Source organism: Rhopilema esculentum, chromosome 6 (genome assembly GCF_057945365.1).
Source record: "Rhopilema esculentum isolate cy_ngs chromosome 6, ASM5794536v1, whole genome shotgun sequence".
Taxonomy (NCBI): domain Eukaryota; kingdom Metazoa; phylum Cnidaria; class Scyphozoa; order Rhizostomeae; family Rhizostomatidae; genus Rhopilema; species Rhopilema esculentum.
The window spans coordinates 389,232-403,399 of record NC_142820.1 but is presented as its reverse complement, the minus strand read 5'-3'; the positions used below and the strand labels follow the sequence as shown (position 1 = coordinate 403,399).

General features: G+C 38.1%; 1 protein-coding gene across 5 annotated transcripts in view; it reads left to right on the top strand.

Annotated features, from left to right (window-relative positions):
* LOC135686075 (copper-transporting ATPase 1) overlaps positions 1-14,168 on the top strand; it is a 28,474-nt gene that overhangs the window by 4,863 nt on the left and 9,443 nt on the right. For 2 of the 5 annotated variants that reach the window (XM_065202232.1, XM_065202233.2), the window contains exons 3-6: positions 8,235-8,501; positions 9,386-9,546; positions 11,750-11,985; positions 12,136-12,301. In XM_065202232.1, coding sequence (XP_065058304.1) covers positions 8,235-8,501; positions 9,386-9,546; positions 11,750-11,985; positions 12,136-12,301 — 830 coding nt within the window. Of the gene's footprint in view, position 1; positions 592-1,235; positions 1,968-1,987; positions 4,228-8,234; positions 8,502-9,385; positions 9,547-11,749; positions 11,986-12,135; positions 12,302-14,168 lie in introns of those variants that run through there. The other 3 variants (XM_065202235.2, XM_065202234.2, XM_065202236.2) reach the window with 3 other exon arrangements.

The window sequence follows — 14,168 nt, the reverse complement described above, 5'->3', positions numbered from 1 at the left end:
ATCTTGTCATAGTTTTAAAATTTTATCGTTGTTTCAACAGTTACAGGTTTGTGCTATTGCAGCTTCCGTGGCAGTTTTGTACATAGAATTAAATGCTATCACCATGTATTAGCACTTGAAAAGAAATGATTGGCAAGATGTCAGTCTTATCCTGCTTTGAGTCAAGTTACTTTGCATTTTTTGGGACAAAATTTTGTATAGCCCCAAAGTGATTCTGAAATTCCTGAAGTTCTTTAAGTCATGTCCAACCTATTCGAATGGAAACGACCTAAACAGCACAAGATTGGCACTTTTGTTTCTGTTGGATATTCCATTCCATCAGTAGTCAAAATCAAATTTATTCGTCCGTGTTCCGATTAGCCACTATAAGAATCAACCCACTCAGGCGGCAAATCATTGCTTTGTTTTTGAAATGAAGTACTTGTTATGGAGTACGATTATATATGTTAGAGTAAAACGCTTTGTACCCGGAATGCTGTTTGGTTTTGTGAAACAAAACGCCTTTAAAAAACGGATCTTATCGAAGGGTCAACTGATGAATCATGGCCAGAAGTCTACCTTTCTGATTCATTTTCAGCTATTTTAATGTTGGTAAGTGCAATGTTGGTAGGTTGGTCACAAGTCTCGCAAAAAACAGAAAATATTTTGGGAAAAAGATAGATCTTCAAGTCGCTGTCCTCGAGGGTCGAGTTGCAAGGGTTACGTTGCGGGCTGGATCGCGGCAATGTTTGCAATTGTGTAATGATTATGAATAAATTAAAAGAATTCTTCCCAGTTCCTTTGCAACAACACTCCGTTCATACTCTTATGTCGTGTCCAACCTATTCATTGGACAGTTGATGTGTTCCCTTTTCAAATCAATTCAGATTTTCTTACTGACAGGGGATTTTCAGCGCATGGAACTTTAGAGTTTAAGCAAGGCCTAGACGCGCTCTGGGTGTTTTCACTAATACAAACATATTTTCTAAAGAAAGATATTCTTGATTTCAAATGTCGAATGGAAATTCGACTTGACCGTCAGCGCGAGAAAGGTGCCGAAGGCTTTTTCTTTTAGTTTCTCCTTGCATACCGTCTGATTTGTTTGCTGATCTAATGATACTGATACATTTTTGTTTCCTGGGTGTCTTGCAGTTCTCCTCACAAGATCAGCACACGGAAATCTCTCTCGAGACACGGGTGCACAGAGGCACGGATGATATCGTAAAGTAAGCTGTTAATACCGAACCAAGGTACCTGCTGTCTGCCTGCTGCACTGATCAATCCAAGGCACTCTCGTATAAGCAAAGAAATGTGCTTGTGATTCTTCGCATAACTGTTTCTGATTTAGATTTTAAAAGATGAGACGGCAATGCCGTTTTCGCTAGTTTCGAGTTTCAATAAAGATGTTTCAGAACTTCCAGAAAGCGCAAAATGATTTTGTTTCATTTTTTCAGCGGTGTATTCTGTGGAAATGTAGGAAATAGAAACGTGCAGCCTGTGCTTGTCGTTAGCATTTCAGGTATAATAAGAAGAGCATTCCTAATAAACGTGAAAAAGCACGTCATTGCCTCACCAACCGCCACACGAACAGCTTACTGTTCAAAATTTCTGATGGTTCCTATGTGCAGGTTGTGTAAGTTCTTCGCTGTTTTTGCCACCTTCGACGCAGTTTTAGGTCAAATCTTCTTTTTATTTTGAGTATTCTTTACCAAAGTTGGTTATTAGGTTTGTGCTGGGGTACAAGTAGAGCCAGGAGATATTAGGCTGTTGGTTGCGCTTGAAATAAGTTAAGGGTATTAACATTAATAATTCATCGTGCGAATTAAATCTGGAAATCAGGAGGGAGGTATTTCTATGGAACATCTGCTATTCGAATAAAATTCCATCGTTGAGAAACTGGCCAGTTTGTAAAGCTGAACATTTGAATAAAGAGTTGCTCTGTGCAGTTGGAGCGAAATTTGATAGCTTTGGAGCCAGTCTGCGAAACGGTATGAAGGCAAATTCAGTTCATTTATATTCAAGTTCATTTTGCAACGTTTGGTAGATTGATGTGTGCAACTTGAGCGACGATCTCTTCTAGGCGCCCAACTATTCTAACCGTTTTGTGTTATATATCAGCTTGAAACTAAAAATGAAAAAAGGAGTGAGTTGTTTTGGAATGCTGTCTTGTTTAACGAATGCCTAACGAATCAATACTTGTTTATATACAGAATGTTCAGATAAAACTACAGACTGCATAATTCTTTGTTTTACATTTCAAAGGAGCTGTTGACATTCATACTTTTACTCTATTTTATGTATTTGCAATCCATGGTCGGAAAGAACCAAACAGAGCTTTTCTCAAAGGAATTGATTTCGTAGCCATGTAACTATGCATACAGAGCTCTTCAAATGCTAATTAATGATGCAGATTCCGGTGTTTCTAATTGGGTCAGTATTGCCCGTTCCCTGATGACCCTTTACAGAATACATACAACCGATAACTCTTCTATCGTGAAATCAAAAGTGTCTTCCAATTTTAGGTCAAAAATTATGGAAAATTTAAAGAACAAATTATTCTCAAAAAAGCTTTGTACATATGCATCTTTCAAAACTGTTTATAAGTTTGAGCATTACTTAGACTTGAAACCTAGCAAAGAGAAAAGATCCAACTTTGCAAAACTACGTCTCAGTGCTCACAACCTCAGGATTGAAACAGGTAGATACGGAAAGAATCCTATTCCTAGGATTGATAGAAAATGTTCGCATTGTCAATCTTTTAATAAAACTGCTGTGGAGGACGAAATTCATTTTTTATTAGTTTGTCCACTTTACAAGACTGCCAGGAATTCTATGTTATCTATGATTTATTCAAAATTTCCCAGAATATCATCCCATGATCTTTGTGATAAGTTTATTTGGTTGTTGAGTCAAGAAGATACGGATTGTCTGATATCGATAGCCAATTTTATATCGCTGGTTTTTGAATCACAGGAATCTTTTGGGAAGTCCTCTATGTGCATATTTTCGTAACGTAAACTTTCTAGCTTATAATCATTTTTTCATCTGTTTATCTTTGTATTAGCTGTTTGTTGTTTTCTGAGATTTTTTGTTAATTTGTAATTATGTGGCCATTTCGGCCTACAAGCCTTTCGCTAAAATGTCTAGAAAATTTGAAGAGAATCTTCTAATTCGTCAATTCCATGGCGAAACTAACAGTTCAGAAAAGATCAGTTGTCGGTCTTCACCATCATCAGGGGTTGTCTAAAAATGGCTTATTTATCATTCGAACCAATATTATCATAGCACACAGCAGAGATGCATAAGATTAGTTTTTACTTTTCCTGAATCAAATCAACCTTTAAAAGAAGATATTTCTATGAGAATTCGTAGTAACATTTTCTCTTTCTCTCTTTTGTTTCCTCAGTTTTCTTTTCTCGTTTGCCCACACTCTCATGTTTCAGCGTTGTCGTGTAATTAATTGGCTAAACCTGTGTTCTGTATAAGATTAGATTGCTCTTTTTTCTCGCTTTGTTGATCGTCCTTTCGTTAACCAAACCGTTTTTTGCTCGTTTCTTCAGTCGCCTGTTCAACTCTTCGTGGTCCTGTTTTCTTTCTCGCTCACTATCCCTAGTCGGTAGACCCCTATGTGCGTTGTTCTGTTGTGTTCATTCATTCGTCTATCTTTCATTCGCAATGTGATTTGAATGAAATTTGATCCCAAGACCTTATCAATGCAAAATAATTCCGACTTTAATATTACCGCCTTGTTTTATTTGAAAATATATCATTTAGAAAGCGCTACAAACTTCAGTTATGTTTTCATTGAAAATGGAGTATCAGGCTTCTAATGTGTTAGATAAAATTCATCTTTTCTAGCTTTGAACTTTCGCCCAAGACGTTTAATTATGTGCACTTCCTCTTTTTCAAACAAGAACGTCATTCATATACTTTGTAGTTTATGAAAAAATCTTCACAGAAGTGCGAAAATATCTCGAAATCACCATATCTCTCTTTCTTTGTGTGCAGCTAGTTTTTGTTCGGCCTTGATATTTGCCGCATTAATAATTGACAAGTTCTTTGCTTGAGACGAAATCAAGTTATTGCCACCTGCATTCTGCGAAAGACCCGGCTCATTCAACGTAAACACACAAATTAACGTGTTGTAGATGTGTTCATAAATCTTCAATTCGCCTTCAAAGTCGGACTGTAAAGCTAAAGCTCTTTCGACGATGCGCTTTTGAGACTTTGGCCTATCACCTGCTTAAAGTAAATGTGTTGAATATTCGAATTTCGCGGATTTGTTACATTTTAAGATTATTTTCCTAGTTTTCAGACAAAGTTCTCTCAATGCATTTGACGTCAATAAATTTTGGTAGATCTTTGGATTCTAGTTGATATTTGGGAATGCTGCGTAGTATGTCTCTTGTAAACTTAGGCCGCGACGAAGGCGTAGAGCTGGAAAATGATATTCAAATTGAGAGGGCTAAGTTGAATTGTTCTAAATACTTGCGAAAGGAATCTAAATGTATCTCAAAATCAATTTTTATCTCCTTTCCTGCTTTTGAAAGGCTTTCCTGCTTTTGATGTATAGATGAAGAAGATTTGTTGAAGATTTGTTGATAGTTTTGCTGGGGATGATCCTGTTGGAGTGGAAATTTTCGTACTGAAATAAAGACCCTGCTTGGTTTTACGTCCATTATTTGATGTGCATGCTTCATTGACATAGATTTAGTAAAGAAAATGAGGAACAATGAAACTCGCCGAGATATGGAAAAAAGGACGATAGGGAAAATGTTGTTATGTGTTGATATTACGGCCCGGCATACATGGTTCTTCAGAGCTTCCTCATCACTTCATGGCCCACCCTTTTATGGTGGTACCTGTTTGATACCCCATGTTTTGTCAAAGATCGTGAAGAATTATTTGTTCCGTAGTGCAAAAGTGCAGCTGTTTTTTTCGTACTTTTAGGCCGTGGTATCACCGTGCCTATTTATCTTGTCAATATTAACACGAATTCACACAATGCACTTCTGTTCTTGAAACTTGAAACTAGAGTTGAATCATCTGCGTACTTCTGAGCTGGGAGGAGGGGAGGGGGTAACACTGGTCACGGCAGCTATTTTTGCATGGAAATTGTGCTTCAATTCAATATTTTGCTTTTAGTTAATGTTGGTTGTCAATTTAGATTATATCTTTAGCTTATATCACTGAATACGTTGTGATGTATTGGCTCTTGGAAGACATTTTGTGATAATGGCTATATTGGGCTCTAAACTGTGCCTTTTCTGTAGACGTACGAGTTCTGGCATAAATCTCAAAGTTGAACAAGATTTATTGCTAACACGAAAAAATTGAGTGCATATCGTTTTCACATGCTTGACAACCTTCCTATTACTGCAGAGTATAAATAATAAGTAAACTGCCGTTGAAACGGGAAGACGAGCAAATCTTTTCTTAGTTTGTTGCAAATCGAAAATAGTGACGTGAAATTGGCACTGTATTATCCCTAAACACAGTTTCCCACTCAGGGAAAAACGGTATTATGTTGTGATGCTGATCAGTGTTGGCACCTGTAGCCCCTGTGCCCCATCGTGCAATGCAATCACCCCCTTCTTGGTGTACTACTGAGGAGATATGCTGCGATTTCAGGCCTAGGTATGTCGTGCATGGACATGCCTTTTCTCGCTTTGCCATAACCGTTAATCCCTGCAATATCCCCCTCGTTATGTCGTCTACGTAGTTTAAAACCTTCAGTGAGATTTACGCAGATTCTAGCAGTGGATGATGCTACAGTTGCACAATCGATAACATTTTTTGTCTTAAATGCAATGGATAGTGTAGCTATACCTTCCACAAATACTTCAACCCTCCATTCGATCAGTTCCCTTCTCCATTTCATGTTGAAATTTATTTATTTATTTCTCGACATTTTGTTTATTTCATCATAAGCAAATTAAATTCACTGATAAAAGCACCAAGCATAGAAATGTATTAGATGCAAACAAGCACTGGATAATTGCAATACAAACTCCTGGTATTTGCAACTGGAAGACACTTGGCAAAGACTAAAATTAAAGTTCGTCTTGTCCATAGTCTATTCAGAAACCTTTCCTCTCTTAAAAGTCATCTGCCCCCCCCCCTCCCCCAACAATAAAATGTCTCAATAAACATTCACAAATTTTATTAATGTCACAAGCTCCTGAGCGGTGAAGTGTTTCTGAACCTTTAGGGTCACACCTAAGTGCCTGGCTGTACTCGTAATGGTAAAAGCTGCCACAACAGCACTCTTAACAGCATTCGTTGTATGTTGCGACAGCATTACTATGTCTTAAATTTAATCCTAAATTACTCGCACTGAGGGGCTGTCCTGTAAACCTTTCGAAAGTGAATAAACCCGTAAATCGCAAGTAAACTGTCTCTGGGATGAGACAATAGTTCCTTATTTACAAATAGTGCAAACCGCTTTACACTTTCATTTTCTATATTAACTGTCTAAGTCTTGCCTGCTAATGTTTCTTGCACTTTCTTGATTTTTGGTAAATCACTGCGTCTCGCGTTCTTTGAACTGATATTTCTTTAATAGAAAACGTGTAGTATTTTGAAGTTCCCCACAAGTTGAAGAATTATGCATATTAAAATGAACGCAACGACCAGTAATTAGAATTACACGTCAGTGACTTTGCACTGCTTAAAGGTGGACTGACACGCAAAATTAACATGATCTGATACATTATTATCTTTTAAGATTCAACACAGTTTTCGAGTTATTGAGCGTCAAAGTAAGCCACGGAACATTTTCCGAGCACGGACGAGTATGCCCGAGCTTCCCCATAATCGTGACGTCACAAACACCATGTTCAAATCAAATCACCCGTACTTTTATGATTCGGCAGAAGAGCTTCGATTCATTAATTGAGTAGGTTTTGGCTCCGTTTCGACAACCTGATTGGAAAATAGATTATTACTCCTTTGCGAACCTTTCATAATAAGTTTTGCAAAAATATCGTATTATTCAACGCGTTTGAGGGAGGCCCTTCCTCCGTCTCGCAAGACCCAGTTTGTTGCGAGCCAACATAAAATCAATAAAGGATCCAGCAAAGGTAGTTGCTCCGTTGGTTAAATATGATATTCTTTGATATGAAGGAAGTTAAACAAACTAATGATTTGAAGATTTGAAGATTTCTTGTTGGCACTAAATCTAAAAATCCACGCTCTCCTTAGGTGAAATTGTGTCCATTTCCCCTAACGTTTCTCGGTAGAAGCGTCAACTGCAATTCACTATGAGCTCCAGATTTATTTTAACATTCAAACAGCTTGCTTAGATGGAAATTTAGATGGAGGGATCTAAATTGAAAACCAGTGCTTCTTGTTGCCTAGCTTTAGAAGTAACTGACAACATGGTCTTTTTCAAGACCACGGCAAAATTGTACCAATTGTTTTCATCTGCTGTTCAATTTGTTTGCAAATAAATAATTTTCAATAGGATTAGGATAATTGCTTTTGTGAAATGTGCTTAAAAGAGTGCATCTCCAGGGAACTAGAAGCATCAAAATTCGAAAATTTCCTCCTCCTTCGGCGGCAACCATAGTGCCGCCTCGGCTAGTAAAATATCCGTTACCCGTTCCGATATAGAGATTTGACAAAACTATTAGGAAAATCCCTTTTTATAGTATAAAAATGAAAGTTGCTAATTATATGCAGAGTAGGCTTGACAAAATGTATTGCAGAAATTTGTGACAGCAAATAAAGTATTTCAGGCAAAATTTTTTAAATCAGGTAAATTTGTAGTCCACACCCCCAACAAGGCTTGCCTCACGACGGCCTTGCGATTTCATTAGCCTCGAATTTTCGTATATCTTGGATCAAAGGCTACATAGATCTTCTCGAATAGTAAGTGAAAAAGATGAACTGAACTGTGCAGTTCGTGCGTGATTTGCATTCAAGGAATAAAAACACGGTGTTTGTGACGTCAAGCGCACTGGGTCACATGAAATGCCGACAATGTTCGAGCACTCAACGATAATTTCATGACATTTTAAGTGGAATTGCATCAAAACGGACAATAATAACTAGCCGAAAACTTGAAATTAAGATTTGATGCATCATTTTCTGCATATTATAAAAAAATGGTTTTGCGTGTCAGTTCACCTTGAAGTGTGTTTCAACTTTTTCCCTGTGAAAAGTTTACTAATTTCTCGTCTATGTTGAAAGTGTGAGATTGCTTTAAAAAATAATTGTCGCGAGGCTGTAAAATATAAGTAATCTGATTACAGGATCTGGAAGCACTGTATTTAAGCTAAGCCCGTGCAGCTCGCCAGAAGCTAGTCCACAGCTCAGCGTCAAATTTAGAAGAGTTGACAAGATACCAAAAGTCAATGGTGTTCACTTTGATGCGAATCAGACTGATGGCCTCGTTACCATTCCTCTGAATGACAGCAACATGGATAAGTTACCGACTGCCAAAGGCTTGTATCTCGTCACTGGAATGAGCTGTTCCTCGTGTGTAGCAAAGATTGAAAGAGAGGTTGCAAAAAGGCCAGGTTAGATCACCTTCAGCCATATTTTTATAAAGTGATAAATTTATATGTTACCTTGGCCAGGCAAAGATAACTTTTATATTTTAAGTAGATTTTTTCTTTATGTTATGCTAGAACTCTTCCCTTTTTCGTAGCTATTGTCATATTGCCAGGGAAAGGCAAAAAAATTAACGTTGGTTTTTATTGCGTTCGAATTAAACTTTTTCAGCATAGAAATGAGGGTTAGTTTGGCAGACAGGGCGGGGGGCGCTGCACCTTTCTCTATACTTGCAAAATCTTTAAATCTGCTTTCCAATGGAATATTTTGTATGAATAAAAGCTTTTCATTTATATAAAATAACTACAGATTGTCTATGGTTATGTTTTTCTTTGTATGTCACTTTTTATGTTCAGAAACGAAATGAATTGAAGGGCACAAATAATTGCAAAGAAGCAAAGTTCTTATTCCTCACATCGTAAACTTCTGGTGATGGAACGGCTCATTTTTGTGCGAACAGAGTCCATTTTTGTGAGAACAGAGTCCGCAACTTAATGTTTAGACTCCAAAAGGTGTGAAATGTCCCAAATTTTGCCACAATCTGCCTTCACAATGAGCTCACTAAAACGGGAACAAGTTAAAGTTATCCCTCTCACCATGACCCAAAAGCTTGCCCAGATCTGCTTTGAATTCAGCGGTCATGTGACATCCCAATCACGGAAGCAACGGAAGTGAACAACGCTATTTTTGTTCCAAGAACAACCTCTGTCCGATTGCAGCTTTTTTCAACCATAGTCATGTTTCAACCTACCTGCTTTGTATTGAGTTGAAGTTTAGGTTAATTATGGAAATGGCATTTGCAAATGCACATATTAACGATGTTGCTACACGTGATCGAAATTCTTTGCAGGAATTCATTCGGTTCTCGTAAGTTTGCTCGCACAAAAGGCAGAAATAGTGTATGCCCCCGAGGAGACTGACGAACAGCTGATTAAGAATTATATCAAAGATCTTGGCTTTGGTGCTGAAATATTAGAGGCGTCTGCAGGACAGCACATCGTTGAAGTTCAGGTAAGGTTGACCTTCACCACATCCACTAATAATCTCTACAAGCTATAGCATAATCGAGATGTGCTGAACATGTAAAAACTGATCGGCATGGACAAAAGCATTTCCTAACGTATTTCTTTTGGATTCTTTTCAATGTCAAAAGAAAATATGCAGATTTAGGAACAGCGGTGTGGGAATAAGGTCCCGGGATTCGGGTAAGGCAGTTTTAATACCCTCTTATGACCACCCCAACATATTGACTGGTCCGTGTTATTGACTGTCGCCGGTTGCCTCTGTTGATGATGATCTCTTCGCTACGATGCATACACCTCCATAACGCGGACCAGTTGATAATGATTCTGTTGATGGTGGTGATTATGATGATGACGCTTAATATAAACAATGAGAAGAAACAGGAAGGGAAATAAAGCCATGTGGGAAATAAGGAAGTGCAGGGAGTTTCCTCTTTTACTTTCATTTTTCAATGGGTCGCAAAACCTTATTGAGCAAGCGGGATAATCGTTCTGATATCGCCAATTTTCAAATAGAAATTCGTTCTTCTCAAATTACTTGGTAGCTGACGTCCTTGTACCTAGGGCAATAAGAGTCCTACACACTCAAATATACCGTTACGTAAAAAAGCTGACATACTAACTTTGGGGGTAAAAGCCCTTCCACCTTTAGTGAAGTTCTTGGTTATGAAATAACTTTATTACCCCCAATTTTATGGAAGGCTTGCCCCTCAGCTGAAGCCTAAAAAGTGGTCGTTGTCTTCTTGGCAATGATGTGTATGATTTTTAATGAATATGTTTTGATCTCAAAATTTCAAGACGATTGAATTTTCATCATTTCTTTTTTTCTGCAAAACTTGTCTTTTGTTTCTTTATTGCCCAATTAGGAACGTTTAGTACATTTTTATGACCAATCACACGTTAATGCATCTGATATTCAGCTCACGCTTGATATTGGCCCCATATGGCTTTCAAGAAATTGCTTTTTAAAGCAGTCATTTGACAATATGTAAGATTTCCGTACAAAGTAGATATAGATATAAAAATAGAAAGGTAAATGAAGTTTGATATAAAGAACAACATGTGATTAAGCTATGCATTGTCCTTCTTTTTTTCTCGAAATCGGGACCATCTTAAAGGAACCGTGAAAAGAGTATGAAAATCGCTAGAAAAGCATTTGAAAACTAAAAAAGTTCGTTTCATAAATCCTGGTGGCCAAAGTCTATTTATCTCTCTTCAAACAAGCATGATGCAATGCCAACGAGCATTATGCAAAATGTGTGTTCCCTGCATTCTTCCTCATTTGCGAATTGGCACTAACCGTTGCTTTTTGTTAGCTAGAATTTAGCAGGACAAATTGCTGACTTTAATCGTAATAATGACCACAGCAACAAGAGGGTTATACAAATTGTTTGAATGTGGTGTTTATTTGAGAAAATTGAACTTTAAAATCCATAGGATGGAAATGAGACTTCTATCTTTTGCACAGGGGAGGGGGAGGGGGGGGTAGCATATCCTTTTTACTATGACACCAGAAGGAGTAACTTTAAATGAAGACAAAGTGATAAGATTTGTCAAAGCGTTGTGCAAACGGCGGTCATTGAGCTTGCATGGGTTAATGACAATCTTGTGAGAGGCCGAAACGATTTATTATCTAACGCCTTTTGCCAACCCCCCCCCCCGCCTCCTCCGTCACTACTCTATGAAGGTATGGTGATGTATAATTTTAAGGGGTCATTTTGGTCATTTAGCCCTATCAGCACGTATGTTGAAAAAGGCATGTTTTCATCCCAAATGAAATCTCCGAAATGTATCTGAAAATATCCCATCCAAGCTTTTTTGTCCGAAATTTTATCGTCTAAAAATATTTGCATTAAATATTATTTGATCTTGATTTCCATTCACTGTTTCAACTGTGGTTTAAAACTCGAGAAATGTCATGACGAAGAATAACTTTAGTTAGTGTGTGAACTCGCGAAGGAGTGGTGTCTGATTACCGTAACGTTGACTCTATTCAGTAACTAAATTGCAAAAATTCCAGGATTTCCATAACAATTGTTGCTGTAGCCAAGCATTTTCCAAACTCATTTCTTCAACCAGTATATTTGCTTCTACCGTTTCATCCTTTGCCAGCTGCTACCTTCACATGCGTATCTGAAGTTGATTAGAAAAACAAGATATTAACTGTAAAATTTGTTAAAAATATTCAACAGATTCCGAGCATGGATGACGAGGCTGCCATTTATGCGGTGACTACCGCTATCCAGAATAAGCAAGGTGTCAACTCAGTTTCGCTTGATTCATCCTCAAAAACAGTCAAAGTTTCTTACGAGCCGTCACAAACAGGAGCTCGTGACATCATAGATGACATCAGGAAAGCAGGCTTTCCAGACGCACATTTGGCTTCAAAAGGAAACAACATTTCTAGTCACGGAGAGGAAATACTACAGTAAGCAACCCACAGATTTATAGTATTGTTGACAATTTTGTCAATCAGAAATACTGTTGATTTGCATAACTACCCTAGCAAAGACAATCAATCTCTTGCCCCGAATCTTTTTTCTCAGCAGCCTTTGCATTTTTCAGCAATCTGTTTCAGGTGGAAGACCTCATTCTTATGTTCTTTGGTGTTTGGCCTTCCGGTCTTCATCGTTACCGTAGTTTACATGGTGCTACACCATCGCAGCCATTTCGAAGACATCAAAATCATCGATGGAGTTTCCTTACAAAATTTTCTGCTGTTTTCTCTCTGCACGATTGTCCAGGTAAGAAAGTTGGCGTACAATTGTAGAGTTACCTAGCTAAGCATTTAATTCGATGGAAATGTGAATTTTTGAATAAACTTTGTCAAAAGTTTCAAATAAAAATAGTCCCTGAAATTCCGATAAATTTGCTACTCGGTTTTCTGCATGCCTTAATTTCTAGCGTAGATTGTTTTTATACAATAAATTCTTTCCACTTTTCCATGTAATGTTTTGTTAACCCACTCAGTCTTTTTCTTGGGGACCTTGCATGAGAATCGAAGTGGAATTTCATGGAGGGATGAGTTACGTGTCTCGGTCATGTCAGTGGCAAAGATAACCGGTCATGTCAGTGGCGAAGATAACCAAAAACAGGTGGTCCTGCCGAAAGGGGGTCTGGGGGCTACGCTGCCAAAAAAATCGCGTGAAGCCACGCCCTCAAAACCCTCGGAAAAGGGGGAACGCCCTTCTGGATATGTTGAAATCAAGATTACAGTGAAATATTTTTCACTGCCATATTTTGGAAAAAAGGGGACGAGGGTTCGGATCCTTTCAAGTTCCTCCTGCCTTACATTGAAGAAGTCAGGCGAAGGTGAAGGATCCGGTTCGGATAATCCGATTAACCTCGTGTCGTACACGACAAGGAGTTTTTTGACTGCATCAGCGAATCACATGTCGCCTAGGGTCAGGGAACGCTCTCCTAGAAATATGACATCAGGCAAAACATGGTAGCTCTCCGGATTGTTCATGTCCGCCAATAAGTCAAAAGAGCATCACAAATTTTTTTCCAAAATATGTAATATTTGAAAATGTTTTCATTGATTGAAAAATTTGAAATCATTAAGTAAAAAGAAATTGCTTGTACAAATTGTCATATACAGTTGTAATACATACTGGAAACGTAATTGATACAAATTATTTAAGAAAGTAAAAATATTTTGTCACAACATGGATAGATCTGATTCATGGTAGATAGGGTCACCTAGGGTCTTGAATTGATTTGTTTTGAATATTAGTGGAGATCCCTGACATTTTGCCAGTACAATACAATCTGTGTCACAGAATAGGAATGAAACAATTCTTGTTCTGTGTCTGAGTCACAGAGTATCGTCGGGACCTCTGAATTGTATGGTAGTTCCCTGTTAAGGCAGGTTGACGAACTGCTGACTGAAATAAAATTCAAGGAAGCCCGTTTTTCTGTCATGTACACTCCATCTCCCCTCCATCTCGACTTTCCTGGTACATACAAACAAAAATCGAAGATTCTCTCTCGGCAGCAAACTTTTTCTACTTTTTATAATTAGGCCTTTGAATATGAAAATCTTTTGTGACCACGGCGCAGAAAATCAACAAATTTTACCGAAACATAGGGCTCCAAAAGTCTAGGTCCTGCCTTCATGAATGAACAGTAGTGCTATTGTTTTCTTCTATTGTGAGGCAGGACCAAAACAGGGCTACGAGGCATTTGCCCATTGTTGGGCAGGACCAAACATAGGGTTTAGTACTGCCTACGTGTATTGGGCAGGACTGGCCACAGGGCTAAATTCTCGACGATATCAACCTACGAACGGGATACTCGAAATTCCATCCCAGTCACCCTGTGTCTCAAAATTGAAAAAGGGCACAGCCATGAAGTATAAGGGTAAAATAAGACAAGAAATGCCTTTGAATCAGGCATATAATGATTTCATAAAGTGAATCAATTTTTCTTATTTTAAAAATTGTTTTTTGGAAATTTGTGTTCCTGCCCAGCTGGACAAGCAGGACCTTTGGCTTCGCCACTGGCTTCTGTTCTTGTTTGTTATTGCTAGGGTGATGAGATTCCCTGTCTCAGTCCATTCTCAAATGCTTATTCATAAGTGATTCTCAAATCAAGCTCATTGCTCCTACT